The 22,835-nt window shown below is 46.0% G+C and overlaps 2 protein-coding genes across 3 annotated transcripts in view; both read left to right on the top strand.

Moving 5' to 3' along the window:
* Nucleotides 1–2,334, top strand: part of dnai2b (dynein, axonemal, intermediate chain 2b) — a 28,745-nt gene extending 26,411 nt beyond the window's left edge. The window contains exons 9-12 of one of the 2 annotated variants that reach the window (XM_034544517.1): nt 642–865; nt 1,093–1,228; nt 1,595–1,741; nt 1,821–2,334. In XM_034544517.1, the coding sequence (XP_034400408.1) occupies nt 642–865; nt 1,093–1,228; nt 1,595–1,741; nt 1,821–2,141 (828 nt within the window). In that variant the 3' untranslated portion in view covers nt 2,142–2,334. The remainder of the gene's footprint in view (nt 1–641; nt 866–1,092; nt 1,229–1,594; nt 1,742–1,820) is intronic. The other variant, XM_034544518.1, reaches the window with a different exon arrangement.
* A 349-nt stretch (nt 2,335–2,683) lies between these two features.
* LOC117738607 (zinc finger protein 184-like) lies at nt 2,684–22,017 on the top strand. The gene is made up of 5 exons (XM_034544543.1): nt 2,684–3,040; nt 13,791–15,411; nt 17,789–18,216; nt 20,539–21,726; nt 21,920–22,017. The coding sequence occupies exons 1-5, from the start codon at nt 2,740–2,742 to the stop codon at nt 22,015–22,017; spliced, it is 3,636 nt and encodes a 1,211-aa protein (XP_034400434.1). The 5' UTR covers nt 2,684–2,739.
* Nucleotides 22,018–22,835: the final 818 nt, after the last annotated feature.

Raw genomic sequence — 22,835 nt, 5'->3', positions numbered from 1 at the left:
TCTCCGAGTGTGTGTCTCTGTCTCTAAGCGTGTATTTCTGTCCCCTTCCTGTCTCTAAGCATGTCTCTAAGCATGTGTCTGTCCCCTTCCTGTCTAAGCGTGTGTATCCCTCCCCTTTCTGTCTCTAAGCGTGTGCCTGTCCCCTTCCTGTCTAAGCGTGTGTATCCCTCCCCTTCCTGTCTCTAAGCGTGTGCCTGTCCCCTTCCTGTCTAAGCGTGTGTATCCCTCCCCTTCCTGTCTCTAAGCGTGTGTGTCCCTCCCCTTCCTGTCTCTAAGCGTGTGTATCCCTCCCCTTCCTGTCTCTAAGCGTGTGTGTCCCTCCCCTTCCTGTCTCTAAGCGTGTGTGTCCCTCCCCTTCCTGTCTCTAAGCGTGTGTGTCCCTCCCCTTCCTGTCTCTAAGCGTGTGCCTGTCCCATTCCTGTCTAAGCGTGTGTATCCCTCCCCTTCCTGTCTCTAAGCGTGTGTGTCCCTCCCCTTCCTGTCTCTAAGCGTGTGTATCCCTCCCCTTCCTGTCTCTAAGCGTGTGTGTCCCTCCCCTTCCTGTCTCTAAGCGTGTGTGTCCCTCCCCTTCCTGTCTCTAAGCGTGTGTGTCCCTCCCCTTCCTGTCTCTAAGCGGGTCTCTGTCCCATATGTCTCTGCAGCCCACTAAGTTCATGGTGGGGACAGAACAGGGGGTCGTCGTGTCCTGCAACAGGAAGGCAAAGACTCCGGCAGAGAAGATTGTCTGTACGTACAATGGACACCAGGGACCCGTCTACGCTCTGCAGAGGAACCCGTTCTTCCCTAAGAACTTCCTCACCGTGGGGGACTGGACCGCCCGCATCTGGTCTGAGGACATCAAGGACTCGTCCATATTGTGGACCAAGTAGGACACATTTAAAGATCAGTAAAAAGGTTTCTGGATAATCTGCTCCCATGTCGTCATGTTTAATTTCTATTCCCTTTTTTCTTCTTCTTTTTGTCAAACCATCTTGTCCTGTTTCATACGATCTCATTCTGTCCAGTCTTTTCCCGTCCTATTTGTCCTCACACTTTTGGACGGCATGTGGACGTTCTGCTCAGTTACTAAAACCAGACTTTACCTCCTGTCAGATATCAGATGTCGTATCTGACGGACGCCTGCTGGAGTCCTGTCCGTCCCTCTGTCTTCTTCACTGTGAAGATGGATGGCATGTTGGATGTCTGGGACATCTTGTTTAAACAGAACGACCCCACGCTGAGTCTCAAGGTGCGTCCGTCTCACTAATCTGACTCTGCTTTTACTGGATCAGCAGTACCCTCTTCTACGAAAAGTTCAACACCCAGACCCTCTAAACGGTTCTACTGGTTGTTTGGTTTAACAAACCCTAACAACCAGATCCTCTAAACCGTCCTAATGGTTATCTGGATTAACGAACCCTAGCAACCAGACCCTCTAAACGTTAGTAGACCAGGACCCTTTGATCTCTGAATGGTTCCATGACGTGCTGCTGCTTCATGGGGTCGACTGAAGATGTCTTCAGTGTTCAGCCCTCTAGTTCCTGAGTTATTGGTGAGTTTAGTGTTTTTTTAACTGGCAGCATGTGAAGCTTCTCACGGTGCTTCTGGTCCTCAGGTGTGTGACGAGGCCCTGTACAGCCTCCGGCTGCAGGACAACGGACGGCTGGTGGCGTGCGGCTCTCAGCAGGGCAGAGCCTCGCTGCTGGAGGTCTGCTCCGGACTGTCCACCCTCCAGAAGAACGAGAAGAGTCTGCTGGCTGCGGTGAGACTATATTAACATGAAGAACTGAAGATCAGGTTTCAATAAAACAAGTCAAATGTTCCTGTTTCTATGAGACCAGATGTTTGAGCGAGAGACGAAGCGAGAAAAGATCCTGGAGGCCCGGCAGAGAGAGATCCGTCTCAAGGAGAGGAGCCGTTCCGAGCAAAGTCGGGACGAGGACGGGGGACGGGAGGACGGAGACCAGAGTCCACATCAGCTGATAGCCAGAGCCGAGGACGACTTCTACGTGGTCACGGAGACGGAGATGAAGAGGAGGCGGGAGAAGGTGGACCAGACAGCCGGAGCCAGAACCAGCTCCGAATCAGTGGACCATGACCATGGCCAGACTCAGGGCCAGTACCAGGGCCTTTCTTCAGACCGGAGTACTGATGAGCTCTGAAGTTGTCCTATTCTTTAATTAATAAAACAGATGTGGATTGAAGCAGAATATTTTCTTTGATAAAAACATGTTTTAAAGTCTGAAAGTCACAGTGAATACAACATTTTAAATTAATTTGTATTTGAATGTTTTAATAAATTAACTGAAATGTTATTTTTGTTTATCGTTTGAAAGTAAACGTGAAGAAAAGAGATGCAACTGGTCACTTCCTCTTGAATACAGACCGACCCTGTTGTAATCCTTTAAATCAGTAAAGTATTTATCTGAATATCGGACCACAGAACTCAGTCCACCAGAGAGCATATATATATATATATATATATATATATATATATATATATATATATATATATATATATATATAAAAATATATATATATATAAATATATATATATATATATATATAAATATATATATATATATATATATATATATATATATATGAATATATATATATATATATATGAATGACGCAGCTGATGACGTCCAGACGTAAGTAACGTTGGCGTCTGACGCAGAGACGCTCGGTTGGGAACCCGGAAGTGGACTCGCATTGTTTACATGCTCCTCTTTGTTCGGTGGAAGTTCCGCTAAAAAAATGTCCAATAAACGGTCGAAGATCACCGAGAACCGGATCCTCCGGGAGAACCGGATCCTCCCGGACAACCGGGGCCTCCGGGCGGCCATCGACGAGCAGCTGGCGGCGGCCGCGGAGGAGATCTTCTGGCTGCTGAAGGAGTGCGGACTGGCGGACGTGGAGGAGCTGCGGGACCGGGTCGCGGAGCGGATCACCGCGGCGGTGGAGCTCATCTTCAGCGCGTTTGGTGCCTCCAGAGCGGCCGAGAGGGAACCAGAGCAGCCCGCTGAACCTGGAACCGATGGCAGAGATTCGTGTCCAGGTAGAGCCCATGTTTCTACTCGTAACACCGGTAGAGCCCATGTTTCTACTCGTAACACCGGTAGAGCCCATGTTTCTACTCGTAACACCGGTAGAGCCCATGTTTCTACTCGTAACACCGGTAGAGCCCATGTTTCTACTCGTAACACCGGTAGAGCCCATGTTTTTACTCGTAACACCGGTAGAGCCCATGTTTCTACCGGTAGAGCCCATGTTTTTACTCGTAACACCGGTAGAGCCCATGTTTCTACCGGTAGAGCCCATGTTTCTACCGGTAGAGCCCATGTTTCTACTCGTAACACCGGTAGAGCCCATGTTTTTACCGGTAGAGCCCATGTTTTTACTCGTAACACCGGTAGAGCCCATGTTTTTACCGGTAGAGCCCATGTTTCTACCGGTAGAGCCCATGTTTCTACTCGTAACACCGGTAGAGCCCATGTTTTTACCGGTAGAGCCCATGTTTTTAGTCGTAACACCGGTAGAGCCCATGTTTTTACCGGTAGAGCCCATGTTTCTACCGGTAGAGCCCATGTTTCTACTGGTAGAGCCCATGTTTCTACCCGTAACACCGGTAGAGCCCATGTTTCTACCCGTAACACCGGTAGAGCCCATGTTTTTACTCGTAACACCGGTAGAGCCCATGTTTCTACCGGTAGAGCCCATGTTTCTACCCGTAACACCGGTAGAGCCCATGTTTCTACCGGTAGAGCCCATGTTTTTACTCGTAACACCGGTAGAGCCCATGTTTTTACTCGTAACACCGGTAGAGCCCATGTTTCTACCGGTAGAGCCCATGTTTCTACCCGTAACACCGGTAGAGCCCATGTTTCTACCGGTAGAGCCCATGTTTTTACTCGTAACACCGGTAGAGCCCATGTTTCTACCGGTAGAGCCCATGTTTTTACCCGTAACACCGGTAGAGCCCATGTTTTTACTCGTAACACCGGTAGAGCCCATGTTTTTACCCGTAACACCGGTAGAGCCCATGTTTTTACTCGTAACACCGGTAGAGCCCATGTTTCTACCCGTAACATCGGTAGAGCCCATGTTTCTACCCGTAACACCGGTAGAGCCCATGTTTTTACTCGTAACACCGGTAGAGCCCATGTTTCTACCGGTAGAGCCCATGTTTTTACCCGTAACACCGGTAGAGCCCATGTTTTTACTCGTAACACCGGTAGAGCCCATGTTTTTACCCGTAACACCGGTAGAGCCCATGTTTTTACCCGTAACACCGGTAGAGCCCATGTTTCTACCGGTAGAGCCCATGTTTTTGCCCGTAACACCGGTAGAGCCCATGTTTCTACCCGTAACATCGGTAGAGCCCATGTTTTACTCGTAACACCGGTAGAGCCCATGTTTCTACCGGTAGAGCCCATGTTTCTACTCGTAACACCGGTAGAGCCCATGTTTCTACCCGTAACACCGGTAGAGCCCATTTTTCTACCGGTAGAGCCCATGTTTCTACTCGTAACACCGGTAGAGCCCATGTTTCTACCGGTAGAGCCCATGTTTCTACCCGTAACACCGGTAAAGCCCATGTTTCTACTCGTAACACCGGTAGAGCCCATGTTTCTACCGGTAGAGCCCATGTTTCTACCGGTAGAGCCCATGTTTCTACCGGTAGAGCCCATGTTTTTACCCGTAACACCGGTAGAGCCCATGTTTCTACCCGTAACATCGGTAGAGCCCATGTTTTTACCCGTAACATCGGTAGAGCCCATGTTTCTACCGGTAGAGCCCATGTTTTACTCGTAACACCGGTAGAGCCCATGTTTCTACCGGTAGAGCCCATGTTTCTACTCGTAACACCGGTAGAGCCCATGTTTCTACTCGTAACACCGGTAGAGCCCATGTTTCTACCGGTAGAGCCCATGTTTCTACCCGTAACACCGGTAGAGCCCATGTTTCTACTCGTAACACCGGTAGAGCCCATGTTTCTACCCGTAACACCGGTAGAGCCCATGTTTCTACTCGTAACACCGGTAGAGCCCATGTTTCTACCCGTAACACCGGTAGAGCCCATGTTTCTACTCGTAACACCGGTAGAGCCCATGTTTCTACCCGTAACACCGGTAGAGCCCATGTTTCTACTCGTAACACCAGTAGAGCCCATGTTTCTACCCGTAACACCGGTAGAGCCCATGTTTTTACTCGTAACACCGGTAGAGCCCATGTTTCTACCCGTAACACCGGTAGAGCCCATTTTTCTACCGGTAGAGCCCATGTTTCTACTCGTAACACCGGTAGAGCCCATGTTTCTACCGGTAGAGCCCATGTTTCTACCCGTAACACCGGTAAAGCCCATGTTTCTACTCGTAACACCGGTAGAGCCCATGTTTCTACCGGTAGAGCCCATGTTTCTACCCGTAACACCGGTAGAGCCCATGTTTTTACTCGTAACACTGATAGAGCCCATGTTTTTACCCGTAACACCGGTAAAGCCCATGTTTCTACCGGTAGAGCCCATGTTTTTACCCGTAACACCGGTAGAGCCCATGTTTCTACCGGTAGAGCCCATGTTTTTACTCGTAACACCGGTAGAGCCCATGTTTTTACCCGTAACACCGGTAGAGCCCATGTTTCTACCGGTAGAGCCCATGTTTTTACTCGTAACACCGGTAGAGCCCATGTTTCTACCGGTAGAGCCCATGTTTTTACTCGTATCACCGGTAGAGCCCATGTTTTTACTCGTAACACCGGTAGAGCCCATGTTTCTACCCGTAACATCGGTAGAGCCCATGTTTTTACCCGTAACACCGGTAGAGCCCATGTTTCTACCGGTAGAGCCCATGTTTTTACTCGTAACACCGGTAGAGCCCATGTTTCTACTCGTAACACCGGTAGAGCCCATGTTTCTACCCGTAACACCGGTAGAGCCCATGTTTCTACTCGTAACACCGGTAGAGCCCATGTTTCTACCCGTAACACCGGTAGAGCCCATTTTTCTACCCGTAACACCGGTAGAGCCCATGTTTCTACTCGTAACACCGGTAGAGCCCATGTTTCTACCGGTAGAGCCCATGTTTCTACCTGTAACACCGGTAGAGCCCATGTTTCTACTCGTAACACCGGTAGAGCCCATGTTTTTACTCGTAACACCGGTAGAGCCCATGTTTCTACCCGTAACATCGGTAGAGCCCATGTTTTTACCCGTAACACCGGTAGAGCCCATGTTTCTACCGGTAGAGCCCATGTTTCTACTCGTAACACCGGTAGAGCCCATGTTTCTACCCGTAACACCGGTAGAGCCCATGTTTCTACTCGTAACACCGGTAGAGCCCATGTTTCTACCGGTAGAGCCCATGTTTCTACCTGTAACACCGGTAGAGCCCATGTTTCTACCTGTAACACCGGTAGAGCCCATGTTTCTACTCGTAACACCGGTAGAGCCCATGTTTCTACCCGTAACACCGGTAGAGCCCATGTTTCTACCCGTAACACTGGTAGAGCCCATGTTTTACTCGTAACACCGGTAGAGCCCATGTTTCTACCGGTAGAGCCCATGTTTTTACCCGTAACACCGGTAGAGCCCATGTTTTTACTCGTAACACCGGTAGAGCCCATGTTTCTACCCGTAACACCGGTAGAGCCCATGTTTTTACTCGTAACACCGGTAGAGCCCATGTTTTTACCCGTAACACCGGTAGAGCCCATGTTTTTACTCGTAACACCGGTAGAGCCCATGTTTTTACCCGTAACACCGGTAGAGCCCATGTTTCTACTCGTAACAACCGTAGAGCCTATGTTTATGGGTAGAAACTGCAAACAGCTGAACTGTGACCAACAGGTGTGAGTGATAGAGCTGACGGGGTGGGTGTGACCAACAGGTGCACGGAATGAGCTGATTAGATGAGTGCAGCAGAGTGGGCAGGTGAGAGCTGAACTGTGACACGAAACCAGTCTTATGCAGTAATTTACAACCCTTCTTCTTCTTCTTATCTAGCAAAATATAATTGCACATGGTAAAACTGAGTTTAGAAGACATGAACTTCATTTACAGATAACAACTGTGAACTATGATAGCAATACATTATATATCTTATGAATGAAGTCGCATTACAACCCACAGTTATTGGCCTCCTTTCCATTTCATGTCCGCCCACTCTGAAACCTTGCTACATATGATCCAAATTGTAACAGCATCCAAAACATATTCGTATTAGATTTGACAAAATGATTAACATGTAAAGAGACGGTGCTCACCCGTTTTTTGACATCTTGGCACGCTCGTAGTCGTCATCAAGTCAGTGTTTGTTGTCTTTAGAAGCAACAAATGTAAATCTTAGAACTGGCCTGTAGCTGACGTTCTTCTTACACCTCCAAAATCATAAATGCCACGCCGGTGTTTGTGTCAAACTGGTGAACAAAAAGGTAAACACAGTGGACACAATTGTCATGCTCTTGCACCTGTATAGTCCATCCATCCAACTTCATCCGCTTAAATCCGGGGTCGGGTCGCGGTGACAGCAGACCCAGCAGGCCGACCCACACTTCCCTCTCACCCACAACATTTTCCAGCTCACTCTGGGGGATCCCGAGGCGCTCCCAGGCCAGCTGGTAGATCTAATCCCTCCAGCGTGTCCTGGGTCTTCCCCGGGGTCTCCTCCCAGTTGTATATATCACCTGTATAGTAAACAACTGAACTTCTGTATGTCATTATCCCAATAACTGCTAAAGTAGTTTCCAGGATGCAAAGCTGCACAAGACACAGTGCTACCACGTTGGTAAGTTCACTTTTTAACATGTTTAAATTGAAACATCTTTCTGTAAAAAATAATGCATGCATGCACATTAGTATGTTAAGAAGTATGTTTGATTGTGTAAATACTTATTTTGTTGATATTTATATACTATTTGTTTTGTTGCTTCAGGGCAACATTGTGCAATTAGACTACTTATGAGGCAATAACCTGCTGTAGTGTGGAGATGATAATTATGACCAGTCATTGGTTTACTATCTACTTGTGTGTGTGTGTGTGTGTGTGCGCGCAAAACACTAAAATCTGTGCTTCTGCTTTCCTCCAGGAGAATGCATGTCTGTGGATGAAAACAGAAATAAAGAAAGGTTCCACATATCCCAGTGCTTACCCAGAACACCAGGGTCTTTCAAGATGTGACACACTTTTATGATGGTTTACTTGTTAATGTTGTCAAAATAAAATGTTCTAAATGCCGATATTGCTTGTTTTCCTTATTTTCATATGCAATATAAAACACCTTGGTGTTTCAATACCCTCCTAGCACATTGTTGCCCTGAGGCAACAACAATGTGGCTGGTGAGGTGGGGTCGGGCATTTTATTATTGATACATTATCAGGAACCCAACATTCCCCAAAAGAGACATGAAACATTTGTTACCTTTTGTTAAACAAAAAATGACACGATGGAGGGTTACAATGTGGTATATGAAAGTCCTCCAATGGGTGAGAAAGCCAAGTCCCTTTGTTTGGTTAAAGAATGTATCTGGAGTGAAATTATTTTGTAACTGGAAACTGGAAATACTTGATTGTCTCTGAGGGACTTCTTTAGGTGCACTACTACAGATCAGACGTGAAATTAGTTTGTAACTGCGTCATTCTCTTTTAAATATAATCTGAAATTAACTGATTTGAAGTTGGCTCATAAAGGAGATTTTGATAGGCTTTCATTTTGAAATCAAACATCAGAATGTCCTGATTGTCTCTTGAGGGGCATCTTGAGGTGGTCTACTATAGATCAGTGGAGGCTGGCTTGACGGCGGTGCTCTACCGGTGTTACATTTTTTTTGTTGGTCTAAACATACTCAACTAATCTCTAATCTAAACACACCGGACTAGTCTCTGGTCTAAACATACCGAACCAGTCTCTGGTCTAAACATACCCGAAAACAGGAAGTGAGTCTTTGTTTGAGGGAACTTATGATACGAAGAAGAACCATTCCACCCTTTTAAATGCAAAAAAAGAAAACAAACTGTTATTATTGTGGGGAAAGGAGCTGAAGAGTAGGATCTCAGCCTGGTCCTCGTTTAACTGAAGGGAGTTATAAGGCAACCGGTCTGTAATTTTTTGGAGACTGTTGTGTTATTGAGGGCCAGGTAGATCTGAGTATCATCAGCGTAGAAATGAAGATAGCCATTACTACCCTAACCCTAAAATGTAACACTGTGGAGTCCCACATGTAGAGACAGAAGAGAAGTGGGCATAAAACCAAACCCTGTGGAGTCCTACATCTAAAGACAGAAGAGAGGTGGGCCTAAAACCAAACCCTGTGGAGTCCCACATGTAAAGACAGAAGAGAAGTGGGCATAAAACCAAACCCTGTGGAGTCCTACATCTAAAGACAGAAGAGAGGTGGGCCTAAAACCAAACTCTGTGGAGTCCCATATGTGCTGTGAGTCCACTGACTTCTGGGACTTCCTGTATCTTGCTGAGTATATTCTTTAAATAGGTTTCTCTGCTATATTACTACTGTATCTGCTGTATTTAGTTATACTAGAATGCTAATCTGTGCTGTCTTTCTAATTTGAACATTTTGAGCTGTGATTTCTTGCTTTTTTAAACAAGTGACTGAAAAGTCAACGACACCAGCTAGGATTTAAGTATTTGCTCTGTAATCCAAATCTACTAGGGACTAAACTATATTCTACTTTTTACCTTGAGGTAAACAGATCTTTGTCCTTAATCAGTTTGGCAAGAATTTCACATTCTAGCAAACTAAGACTTCACTGGTGGAAAGGATCCTCCTGCCTGAGTGCCGACTCTTACCAGTATCGATCACTGAGTGGGCAATTCCTTCAACGACCTGTGGGCGGGCTCGACACAGCTGTAACTAATTATCGCCAACTCGGGTGTATAACCAGGCTGGGGCTTGTAGCGTCAGGGAAGAGTCTTTCGTGGGAGTCAAGACTCGGAGGATAAAGACCTAGGAGTCTTTCAATGGAGTCAAGACTCGGAGGATAAAGACCTACGAGTCTTTCAATGGAGTCAAGACTCGGAGGATAAAGACCTAGGAGTCTTTCGTGGGAGTCAAGGCTCGGAGGATAAAGACCTAGGAGTCTTTCGTGGGAGTCAAGACTCGGAGGATAAAGACCTAGGAGTCTTTCGTGGGAGTCAAGACTCGGAGGATAAAGACCTAGGAGTCTTTCGTGGGAGTCTTCGGTGGTGGCTGGGGGCGGCTGAGTATAAACATTTCCCTGTGATAATGTGTGCAATCACTGGACTTCCTGGTTCTCACTGAGACTTGGATCACACCAGACAACACATCAACCCCTGCTGCTCACTCCTCGGCCTTCTCCTTCAGCCACACACCCAGACCCTATTGTCGGGGTGGTGGCACAGGTCTACTCATCTCACCCAAATGGAGTTTTGCTCTCTACCCGCTTCCATTTACCCCACTATCTTTTGAATTGCATGCAGTGACGGTTACTCATCCGGTTCAACTAACCATTGTTGTTCTCTACCGTCTACCTGGCTCCTTGGGAGACTTCTTGGAAGAACTAGACGTCCTCCTATCAAACTTCCCAGAAAACGGCCCCCCGCTCATCTTTCTGGGTGACTTCAACATCCAGACAGAGAAGTCATGTGACCTGCTACTCTTACTGTCTTCCTTTGCTCTCTCTCTCAGTCCTTCCCCTCCTACTCACAAAGCTGGACACCACCTTGACTATATGTTCACCAGAAACTGCTCTACATCCAACCTCACTGTAAATCCACTTCATGTCTCTGACCACTTCTTCATCTCTTACTCTCTCCCATTCTTTGGAACTGACAACCCTCCCACAACGGACTCTGCACCTGTCCGTCGCAACATCCGCACCCTCTTACCCTCTTACCCTCTCTCTCTCTCTCCCTCTCTCCCTCTCTCCCCCTCTCCCTCTCATCCTCCTCTCTGGCCTCGTCTGTTCTGTCAGCCCTCCCTTCAACTGACTCCTCACTCATCCAGCCTAACTTTGCCACTGACACTCTCTACGCTGTCTTCCTCTCTTGATTCTCTCTGTCCTCTTATGACTCGAAAGGTCCGCAAGTCCTCTCCGGCTCCGTGGCTGTCCGAACCGGTGCGCGCCGAGAGAGCCACTATGCGAGCATCGGAAAGGAAATGGCGAAAATCCAAACACCCCGGCGACCTGCTCGCCTATCACTCTCTTCTCTCCTCCTTCTCTGCGTCCATCTCTGCAGCCAAAAGTCTGTTCTACCAATCCAGAATCGAATCCTCTGTCTAACCCCAAAAAGCTCTATTTTTTCCAACCTCCTTGACCCCCCTGGTCCCCACCACCTGAAAATTAACCCGGACAAGACTGAACTTCTCCTCCTTCCAGGAAAAGTCTCTCCCACCCACGACCTATCTATTAACTTCAACAACTCAGTGTTGGCCCCGCCCCCGACTGCCAGGAACCTCGGTGTGACACCTGTCAGTCAACTCTCCCTGACTGCCAACATTACCACAACAACACGCTCCTGTAGGTACATGCTGTACAACATCAGGAGAATACGACCTCTTCTCACTCAGAAGGCGGCACAGGTTCTGGTCCAGGCTCTGGTCATCTCACAGCTAGACTATTGCAACTCCCTCCTGGCAGGTCTACCTGCTAATGTCATTTGACCTCTACAGCTCATCCAGAATGCAGCTGCTCGACTGGTCTTCAACCTCCCGAAATTTACCTGCACTACTCCGCTCCTCTGCGACCTTCACTGGTTACTGGTGGCCGCAGCATCCACTTCAAAACATTGGTACTTGAGTACCGTGCTGCGAACAGATCGGGTCCGGTCTACATCCAGGACATGGTCTAACCTCACACCAGGACATGGTCTAACCTCACACCCAGGACATGGTCTAACCTCACACCCAGGACATGGTCAAACCGTACACCCAGGACATGGTCTAACCTCACACCTAGGACATGGTCTAACCTCACACCCAGGACATGGTCTAACCGTACACCCCAGCTCGTTCACTTCGCTCGGCTTCTGCCAATCGGCTTGTAGCTCCTTCACTTCGAGCTAAACACTCAACAAAATCACGACTGTTTGCTGTGCTGGCTCCTCATTGGTGGAACGAGCTCCCCATTGACATCAGGACAGCAGAAAGTCTCTACACCTTCCGTCGCAAACTAAAAACACATCTTTTTCGCTATAGGGAAGGTAGAGCCGTAGTAGCACTTTAGTAGCACTTAAATGTCTCTTACTGATAGCACTTTGTAGTTTAACGTTATTGAAGAAATTGTACTTGCTTGATTCTTGTTGTTCTGAGTTTGGACTCATGGTTTAACTCACTTATTGTAAGTTGCTTTGGATAAAAGCGCCAGCTAAATGACATGTAATGTAATGTAGAGACAGAAGAGAGGTGGGCCTAAAACCAAACCCTGTGGAGTCCCACGTGTCCCCAGCAGGAAGGAAGGACTTGTGGTACCTCTCTTTCACACACCGGGGGTGAAGCAGCCGGTGGTTGAAGCTGTACAGACCTGACAGTGTCCTGCATGGGGTGGGAGGTGTTGTCCATCAGGAATGATAGCTTAGTCATCATCCTCCTGTCTCCCACCACCTCAACTGTATCTAGTGGACACCCCAAAACGCTGATATATACACATGCATGTATATGTGTGTGTGTGTATATATATATATATATATATGTATATAGGTATATATATATATATATGTATGTGTATATATAGGTATATATATATGTATGTATATATATATGTATATGTATATATATATATATATATATATGTATATATATGTATATTTCTGATCGAGCACAGATCTCCCCATGCCACCTGGTTCCAGGACATAGACTGACTCAAAGCTGTGCTATCTATTCACAAACTGAAGGAACTGAATGTCTCTGCAGGGCGAAGACACCAGCATGTTCAACCTGTATGACAAGATGGGTGGCTTCCTGAAGAAAGCCGAGCTGTGGAGAAGGTCCTCTTCACAGAGGGAGCTCATCTGCTTTCCTCAGGTGGAAGATTTTCTCTCTAGTGAGGATGTGGACAGAGCTCCAGTCAAGTCGGTCATAGTGGGACATTTGACCAACTTGATTCAAGATTTTCATTCCTACTTTCCTGACATGGAGGATAGATCTGCAGAGCTGGATTGGGTGAGAAACCCATTTATTCTGTCTGAAGGAAGTGGAGGCAAGCTACCTGTCACTTATCAGGAAAAACTCCTGAACGTGTCATCTCCAGATGAAGTTTGCCACATCCTCACTCACACAGTTTTGGGTGTGTGTGAAGCAGGAGCACCCTGATCTGGGACAGAAAGCTTTGGAGCAGCTACTACCCTTTGCCTTCACATATCTATGTGAGGCCTCCTTCTCTGTTATCAAAACGAAGCAAAGGAACAGACCTGGAGAAGAGCTTGATCACAGCAGGCGCCTCCCTGCCACCAAGACTGACAAAGATTATCAGTGAAGCACAAGTTTCTCACTAACGTAAGTGCAATAGCACTCAGTTCAATGCAACAATGCAATCTTCAGTTTCTACAGTTCAATAAATCAGACACTGATGGCACAGCGCTGTGTATTACTTTTGATTTGTGCTGGTTAGGGGTACATCACTGAAAAAAGGTTGACTGCATTAGAGGATCTTTGATCTCTGTGATCAAGCAGATTCCTGATCATTATTGATTATGATTTCATTGTTTTATATATTCTTTGATAAGTAACAAGGATCAGACAGAGATCTTCAGTCGGCAGCTGAACCGAATGAACACGTTTTAATGAGACATCAAAGTGTCAGAGAGGATTTTAACTGTTTCTTTCTTTCTTTCAGAGTTTTGTTTCTCTGAAGGACCTCCGAAGCAGGACCACCTGGGCAAACTGAAGGACCCTCTGCCCGGCACTTCCTCCAGGCCAGACCGTGTCTCTGAAACGGATCACCGACCGGACTCTCTGGACGATCTAGCCGGCAAGGACGACGAAGAGAGCGACAAAGAGGCGCCCCCCCACTGTTGCAGAATCTGCAGGAAGTCGTTCAACAGGAAAGGCTTTTTGATGAAACACGTGGAAAAACACTTGAAGGAGGCGGAGTGTGTTTGCGGTCTGTGTGGGGAGCGCTTGGATTCCAGCGACGACCTGAGGCTGCACCACCAAACTCACCGCGACAGCAGCAGGACCTGCCACATCTGCAGCAAGAAGTTCCCCTCGATCCGCGCTCAGGAGACGCACCTGAGGCTGCACACAGGAGAGAAACCATTCAGCTGCCACATCTGCGGAAAAGGCTTCAACCAGAAGGGAAACATGGTGACACACATGAGGATCCACACAGCGGAGAAGCCATTCAGGTGCACCACGTGTCACAAAGTGTTCAGCCACACAGGCTCTCTGGAGCGACACATGAAGGTCCACGATGGACAGACGCCGTTTAGCTGCAAAGTCTGCGGGAAAAGCTTCAGCAAGAGCGCTGAGCTGAGGCGACACGTCCAGAGCCATGAGTCGGCCGCTACGCCTGCCACCAGGAGCAGGCGCAGGAAACCGAGTCTGACTCCTTCTCACTGCTGCAAGGTCTGCGGGAACGCCTTTCACAATAAAGGCAACTTTGTGCGGCACGCAGAGACTCATTTAAATGATCCCGTATGTCGCTGTGGTGTCTGTGGAGAGCAGTCGGAGTCCTCTGAGAGTTTTCTGCTTCACATCCAGAGCCACAGAGAAACCAACAGGATGTGTGACATCTGCGGCATCAGCTTCAGGGACATGGAGATCCACATGAGGACGCACACCGGCCAGAAGCCCTTCAGCTGCAAAGACTGCGGCAAAGACTTCCCTAGGAAGGGCTCTCTGGAGAGACACATGAAGCTGCACGCTGGCGACAGGCCGTACATCTGCGAGTTCTGCGGGAAAACTTTCATTGAAAACACCGTCCTGAAGAGACACATCAAGAGCCACACGGGAGGAAAGCCCAGGATCTACTCCTGTGACAGCTGCAGCAAAACATTCACCATGAGCCAGCATCTGGACGTGCACAAGAGGATCCACACCGGGGAGAAACCGTACACCTGCAGGGTCTGCGGGAAGAATTTCCGGCAGATCGGCAACCTGGACTCCCACATGAGGATCCACACGGGGGAGAAGCCGTTCATCTGCAGCCTCTGCGGGAAGAGGTTTCGTCAGAAGATCTCGCTGGAGACGCACGAGAGGTTCCACAAGAAGGAGAAACTGTTCAGCTGCCAGCTCTGCAGCAAAGGCTTCGTCCAGAAGATCGACCTGAAGAGACACATGCTGACGCACACAGGGGAGAAACCCTACAGCTGCAGCATCTGCGGGAAGAGCTACCAGGAGAAACGCTCCGTAGACTCTCACATGAAGGTCCACACCGGAGAACGAGCCGGAAGGGACTCCGAGGTGACGTCGAACCTGAACCGCCAGGAAGGAGTTCACGCCGACTTCATCCAGCTGTGACCTCCGTCCAGCTGTGTGTGTGTGTGTGTGTGTGTGTGTGTGTGTGCGCGTGCGTGTGCGTGCACACACACACACAGGACTATCCTATAGATCTGAATGGTCTCTGAAGCTTTTATCTCTTTACTAACAGATGATATTTACTTTTGCACATTGAGAACTAAACTCTGGTCCTCTGAGCAACAGCTGGATAAGAAGAGAACAAATCAGTTGGTCAAAGAAACTGGAAGCTGAGCATCAGAATGTGTGCAGATTAAAATATATATGAATCGCAGTTTAAACATCTTCAATCAATATTTACGGTTCAATAATGAAACTAATTCAACATCATGTTTAACAAGATTATTCTGTCTGTTAGTTCCTGTTTTGTTTTATTACGGAGAGAAGACAATATTAGTATTCAATATATCAATATAATTATATAACAGCTGGTTTATGAATAAAGTGTTCTTCTGTCTGTTAATGTGAAGACTTTCATATTTAGTTTATTTCTATAGGAAGTTAACTTGATCACTGAAAACAGTTTTTGAGTCGAGGAGCAGACGGTTAAAATTTCAAGTACGTTTTAAAATACACAGATTATATTAATGTAGAAACTACATTTTCTATTCCCCATAACTTTTCATAAAACGTGCTATAATATTCAAAAATCTACACGATTGATTTATCGGGTTAAATTATGACAAAACATCCGAATGTATAAGCGCTGGTTAGCAGGCAGTAACCAATCAGAGGCAACGGTCTTTAATTTCAGTCGTTGACGACATACAGACGTTAATATAACTGTTACTCTACTTTAATATATATATATATATATATGGAACTAAATCATAGAACAAGTTAGACATTATTGTGACGTTCTGCCCTTTGACCTTTGATAAGGAACTTCTCTAACTGGACCTCAGGAATGTTAATTGATTATATGCACCCTTCGTTAGGGTTTGTTAAACCAGGTTACCAATAGGGCGGTTTATTAATACTCTCATCATAAAGTTAATAGTTTAATACTACTCTTCATAAAGTTAATAAACAGTTTTTCTCTCATCATAAAGTTAGTTTAATACTACTCTTCATAAAGTTAATAAACAGTTTTTCTCTCAAAAAGTTAATAAATAGTTTTTAATACTCTTCATAAAGTTAATAAATTGTTTATTAATACTCTTCATAAAGTAATGAAACAGTTTTTTTCTCTCATCAAAGTTAATAAATAGCTTATTAATACTCTTCATAAAGTTAATAAACTGTTTATTAATAGTCTTCATAAAGTTAATAAACTGTTTTTCTCTCATAAAGTTAATAAATAGCTTATTAATACTCTTCATAAAGTTAATAAATAGCTTATTAATACTCTTCATAGAGTTAAACAGTATTAATACTCTTCATAAAGTAATGAAACAGTGTTTCTCTCATCAAAGTTAATAAATAGCTTATTAATATTTTTCATAAAATTAATAAATAGTTTATTAATTGTCTTTATACAGTTAAACAGTTTATTAATACTCTTCATAAAGTTAATAGTGTTTCTCTCATCATAAAGTTAATAAATAGTTTATTAATACTCTTCATAAAGTAATGAAACAGTTTGTCTCTCATCAAAGTTAATAAATAGCTTATTAATACTCTTCATAAAGTTAATAAATAGCTTATTAATACTCTTCATAAAGTAATGACACAGTTTTTCTCTCATCAAAGTTAATAAATAGCTTATTAATACTCTTCATAAAGTAATGAAACAGTTTTTCTCTCATCAAAGTTAATAAATAGCTTATTAATACTCTTCATAAAGTTAATAAATAGTTTATTAATTGTCTTTATACAGTTAAACAGTTTATTAATACTCTTCATAAAGTTAATAAATAGTTTATTAATACTCTTCATAAAGTAATTAAACAGTTTGTCTCTCATCAAAGTTAATAAATAGCTTATTAATACTCTTCATAAAGTAATGAAACAGTGTTTCTCTCATCAAAGTTAATAAATAGCTTATTAATACTCTTCATAAAGTAATGAAACAGTGTTTCTCTCATCAAAGTTAATAAATAGCTTATTAATACTCTTCATAAAGTAATGAAACAGTGTTTCTCTCATCAAAGTTAATAAATAGCTTATTAATACTCTTCATAAAGTAATGAAACAGTGTTTCTCTCATCAAAGTTAATAAATAGCTTATTAATACTCTTCATAAATAGTACACTGCAGTCAACATAAAGCTAATTTGTCTATTTCTGCCATTCAGTTAAAACGTGATAAAAAGATTAAAGTTAAGTTTATTACCAACTAAATGTGTAGTCGCTTTCTGCTGCAAAACAAAAACAACCAGTCGTGAATATGTTATTATATTCATGTAATTCTATATATTTCTGAACGGAACTGAATCTTCCTCCATAACGAAGCGCTTGTTGTTCGCCCTCCGGTCCAGCAGAGGTCGCTGTTCGCTTCCGCCGCTCCGCTCTCCTCAAAGCGAACTGTCCGTGTGCGCGGCCCCGCTGGCTCTCTTTGTCCGCACAAGAGGAGCACAATGTGCGCCGTGCGGCTGCTGCGGGTGTCGGTACGCGAGCGGCTCGGCGCCGCCGCCGAAGACGTTCTGCTGCGGGTGGAAGAAGGACAAGAAGCGGCGGACATCCCGGCGCTGAGAGCGCTGCTCACCGAGCGGCTCGCGGCTGCGGAGGAGGAGATTGTCGGTCTGTTGGAGGAAACCGTGGCGGAGTACGAAGACCGAGCCGAGCGGTCCGAGCGAGAGGTCCGCCGCCAGAAGAGGCTGCTCGATGCCCTGCTGAAGCCCGACGTGCAGCTGCAGCGAGCAGGTACGTCCAGAGGACAGGCCCGGGGAGAAGGTGGCAGATGCTAAGCTAACGCGGCTAACAACCGCAACTCCCATGAGTCTCATACGAAGCAGGGCCAGCAAAGCATCATGGGAGCTGTAGTTTTACTCAAAGGATTTAATGTGTTTGTGTTCTAACAACACTTTCGATTGAACCAGACATCCTTTAATCGGTATACTAGTAAACACACTCTCTGTAACGCTGGTCACGTGACACCTGTCCATCCGGGGAGAGGATCCTCCCGAAGGGGTCTTCCCGTTGTACCTTGAGCTGACACTTCTATCCAAAGCGACTCTAGGACACATCGACTACGGCGAGCCGGGAATCGAACTGCCGATCCTCTGGTTGATAGACGGCTAACCACCAAAACCACAACGTGTTTCTGTTTATTTGGGAGTTTTTCCTGATCCGATGTGAGGTCAAAGGTCAGGGATGTCAAATGTGTACAGATTGCAAAGCCCTCTGAGGGGAGTTTGTGATTCTGGGCTCTACTCAACTGAATTTAAAGTAATAATATATATGTATACTAGTATCTATAATGTATATAATATATGTATATAATATGATTAACAAATTTAATCGATTAATCGCATGATTTTTCTGTGATTAAAAGCGATTAATCGCATTATGTGCAAAATTCAATAATGAATTAAAAACTAGTGTATTACACGCTTATATTTTAAATGTTATCAGAGCAATATAACAGGCACTCTCTGGGAGCAACAGCAAGTTAACATACAGAATCTAAATCTGTTTTCTTTTTTTTTCTCGAACAGCAGTAAGGGTCCTGTTAGAGTGAGGTGGTCTAGCACAGATCCGTTCCTTTGTCCATGTTCAATGTGCTGGACTGTGTTTGAACGTGGTCCACAACGTTTCTGCATTTGTTCAGGGCTGAGACATTGTGACAGAGCGCTGGACCAGAGAACTGTCAGCCTCCTGCAGGAGGTGCTGGACCAGAGAACTGTCAGCCTCCTGCAGGAGGTGCTGGACCAGAGAACTGTCAGCCTCCTGCAGGAGGTGCTGGACCAGAGAACTGTCAGCCTCCTGCAGGAGGTGCTCGCAATGCAGGGGGCGTGTTCGCACGGCAGATGTCTCAGCAGCATCATATTTCATGCACTATTCGTGCTAAGTGTGCCGACTTTATTGGGGCTCTCCGGTTCCCCTTTTTGAAGATGGGACCCACCACCCCGGTCTTTGACAGGGATACATGGGTGCAACCCAGCCAGGCCCAAAAGGCCTCCTTCTTCAGCTTGACTGCTACCCTCACCCCCGGTGTCCACCACCGGGTTCTCGGGTTGCCGCCACGACAGGCACCGATGACCTTCCGGCCACAGCCCCGAGCAGCCGCGTCCACAATAGAGGCTTTGAACAAGGTCCACTCGGATTCCATGTCCCCAGCCTCCCTCGGGATTTGTGAGAAGTTCTTCCGGAGGTGGGAGTTGAAGACCTCCCGGACAGGATCCTCTGCCAGACGTTCCCAGTTCACCCTCACTACACGTTTGGGCTTGCCAGGTCTCTCTAGCCGAGTCCCCCGCCATCTGATCCAACTCACCACCAGGTGGTGATCAGTTGACAGCTCTGCTCCTCTCTTCACCCGAGTGTCCAAGACATACGGCCGCAGATCAGATGATACGATTAATAATAATAATGCATTATATTTGTAAGGCACTCTTCATCCAAGAATCTCAGTGCCACAACATATTACACACCTCTCAGCCTGGCTATCTCCAGGAGCTTGGTTCCAGAGTCCATGCTGTGGGTGGAGGTGAGCCCAACTATATGTAGCTAGTACCGCTCCACCTCCTGCACCAGCTCTGGCTCTTTCCCCGCTAGCGAGGTGATGTTCCACGTCCCTAGAGCTCGTCTATACTGGTGGTAATCGGCCTGCTCCTATGTCTACGTAGCACTCGACCCCGATGCTTGTCCCGGCGGGTGTCGAGTCCAAAGGGTTGCTGCTCCATATTGTTTAGTTGGGCTGAGCCCGACCTGGCCCCTCTGCCTCCGGAAGGCTGTCTCTGGTCTGGGCGAGGTGGCTGAAGTCTGTGGGCTGCTATGCATCAGCTTTTTTTTAAAGTGGTCTTAGTCTGGTATCTCCCATGAGTTTGCCTTGGGAGACCCTACCAGGGTTAGGTTGGGGGATTCACAGAGGAATACTAACAAACTAATACTACACTGCTAATATAAAGCCACTGATACTATGAAGCTATAACTTCACTATGATGCTTTAGTTTAGACCTCGTTTTCATTCTGTAGCAGCTTGTGTAGCATGAACACTAATGTGTGTGTGTTTCCTGTTTCCCGCAGATGTCCAGCAGCTGTTGGAGAATAAAGAGCAGCAGGACTGGAGCTCCAGTCTGGACCAGGAGGACCCAGACCCCCCACACATTAAAGAGGACCAGGAGGACCCAGACCCCCCACACATTAAAGAGGAACAGGAGGAACTCTGGACCAGTCAGGAGGGAGAGCAGCTTCAAGGTCTGGAGGAGGCTGGTATCAGGTTCTCATTCACTCCTCTGAAGAGTGAAGATGATGAAGAGGAAGCTCAGTCCTCTCATCTTCATCAAAGAATAACTGAACACATGGAAACAGAAGCTGATGGAGAGGACTGTGGAGGACCAGAACCAGACAGGAACTCAAATCCAGGACCAGACAGAAACTCAGATCAGCATTTACAACCAGTTAATGAAGACGATTTTCCGGACTCTTCTGATACTGATGACTCTGATTGGTCACAAACCAACGGAGCCCGGTTGGGGGTCGAGGCTCAGAAACACAATGAAGTCTCTGAGAGCAATATCGACTCTTCAGCGAAAGAGAGACCATTTCCATGCTCTTATTGTGGGAAAAGTTTCAGCTTGAAGGGCAATTTGAACAGACACATTAGAGATCACACGGGCGAGAGGCCGTTCCCGTGTACCGGCTGTGATAAAACCTTCAAAGACAGCGGCTCACTTACAGCTCACATGAGGTGTCACACCGGAGAGCAGCCATACAGCTGCTTGTTCTGTGGGAAGAACTTCAGCGGGCGAGGAAACATGACCCGGCACATGAGGATCCACACCGGAGAGAAACCCTTCACCTGCTCAGTGTGTAGTAAAAGCTTTCACGTGAAAGAACACCTCAACAGACACATGAAGTATCACACAGGGGAGAAACCCTTCAGCTGCTCCATCTGTGGCAAAGGGTGTGCTCAGAAAACAGACCTGAAGAAACACATGAGGGTCCACACAGGAGAGAAACCCTTCAGCTGTCCCTTCTGTGGGAAGTGTTGTGCTGAAAAAGGAGACTTGACTAAACACATGCGAGTCCACACGGGAGAGAAACCCTTCAGCTGCAACGTATGCGGGAAAAGTTGTGCTCAGAAGGGGAGCCTGAAGATCCACATGAGGGTCCACACAGGAGAGAAACCATTTAGCTGCTCTGTCTGTGGGAAATGTTTCACTGTTACAGGACATTTGAAGAGACACATGAAACTGCACACAGCCGACGGTGGTGGGGGGGGGGGGGGGGGGGGGTGGGGGGGCTGACGCAGATTCACATTCAGCCAAAGAAGAACAGGAAGTTCAACCTTTGAATGCATGATGGATTGAAATTATGTAGAACATGTGATGTGACATTCCGAGACCTGAGACCAGATAACAAGTCCAGTCCAGTACCTGAATGCTGACACATGTTCTGTTTCTAGACCTGAACCCAAGACTTTGTCAGACCCCATCAGGGCCCGGTTCAGACGTAGAACCGGGTCTGACAGCAGATTTCTTGGTACCCATTAAGACGTGCTGATGTTTGTGTTTCTGAGGAGGTTCATGGCGACATGAAGTCAGTCATGGTTTGAGGATCTGACCCCCATCAGACCTCAACCACAGGGTCTTGTAGCCAGCGGAGCGTTGCATTGTGGGATGTGGGACTTCTGGAGCTGGATAGCTTCTTGATCAAACCTCGTCTTTTAAAATAATTAATACAATCAACAGAGACTGTAATACTTTTACTTTGTTATCATCTTAAGTTGTGATTTCCATTAAAACAAAATTCAAAGAATTCACAATAAATTATTGTATTTATAAAAAATAAAAAAAAGTAATTTCTCTATATTAATCTGTTTAAGTTAAACAGCTCATAATTGATCTCTATCTATTTTCTATCAGTCTCCTTTATTTATTCCAGTTTCTCACCATTTCGTTTTGTAATTTTACAAGTTTACATTTGACGTTTTGCACCATTACAGCGTTAGAATTTACTTTAGCGTAAGTAAAGCTTGAATGCACCATATTGGAACTGAATGTAACCTTCGTTAGCTGTTAGCTGCTTCGTGCTGTTGACAGACAAGTTGGTTACTTTGATTAATCTGAACAACATGATGGGAATACATTTTAATATTTAATATTTGATCATGACAAAAGTTGCTCTGCTAACCATAACAGTCTAACCACAACTAGCTAACCATAACAATCTAACTACAACTAGTTAATCATAACTAGCTAACCACAAATAGTTAATAATCTAACAACTATTTAATCATAACAAGCTGGCCATAACAAGTTAACCCTAACTAGCTAGCCATGACTAGTTAACATAACTAGCTCAACATAGTGTCAGCTCTT

This window comes from Cyclopterus lumpus, chromosome 11 (assembly GCF_009769545.1).
Source record: "Cyclopterus lumpus isolate fCycLum1 chromosome 11, fCycLum1.pri, whole genome shotgun sequence".
Classification (NCBI taxonomy): domain Eukaryota; kingdom Metazoa; phylum Chordata; class Actinopteri; order Perciformes; family Cyclopteridae; genus Cyclopterus; species Cyclopterus lumpus.
The sequence above is the reverse complement of the archived record's forward strand: the minus strand, read 5'-3'. Positions and strand labels throughout refer to the sequence as shown.

Coding starts and splice junctions, on each gene's coding strand:
- LOC117738607 (XM_034544543.1), top strand. CDS start 2,740: ATGTCCAATAAACGGTCGAAGATCACCGAGAACCGGATCCTCCGGGAG. Junction 15,412..17,788: donor CACGCCGACTTCATCCAGCT/GTGACCTCCGTC, acceptor ACGGAACTGAAT/CTTCCTCCATAACGAAGCGC. Junction 21,727..21,919: donor ACTGCACACAGCCGACGGTG/GTGGGGGGGGGG, acceptor TTCTGTTTCTAG/ACCTGAACCCAAGACTTTGT.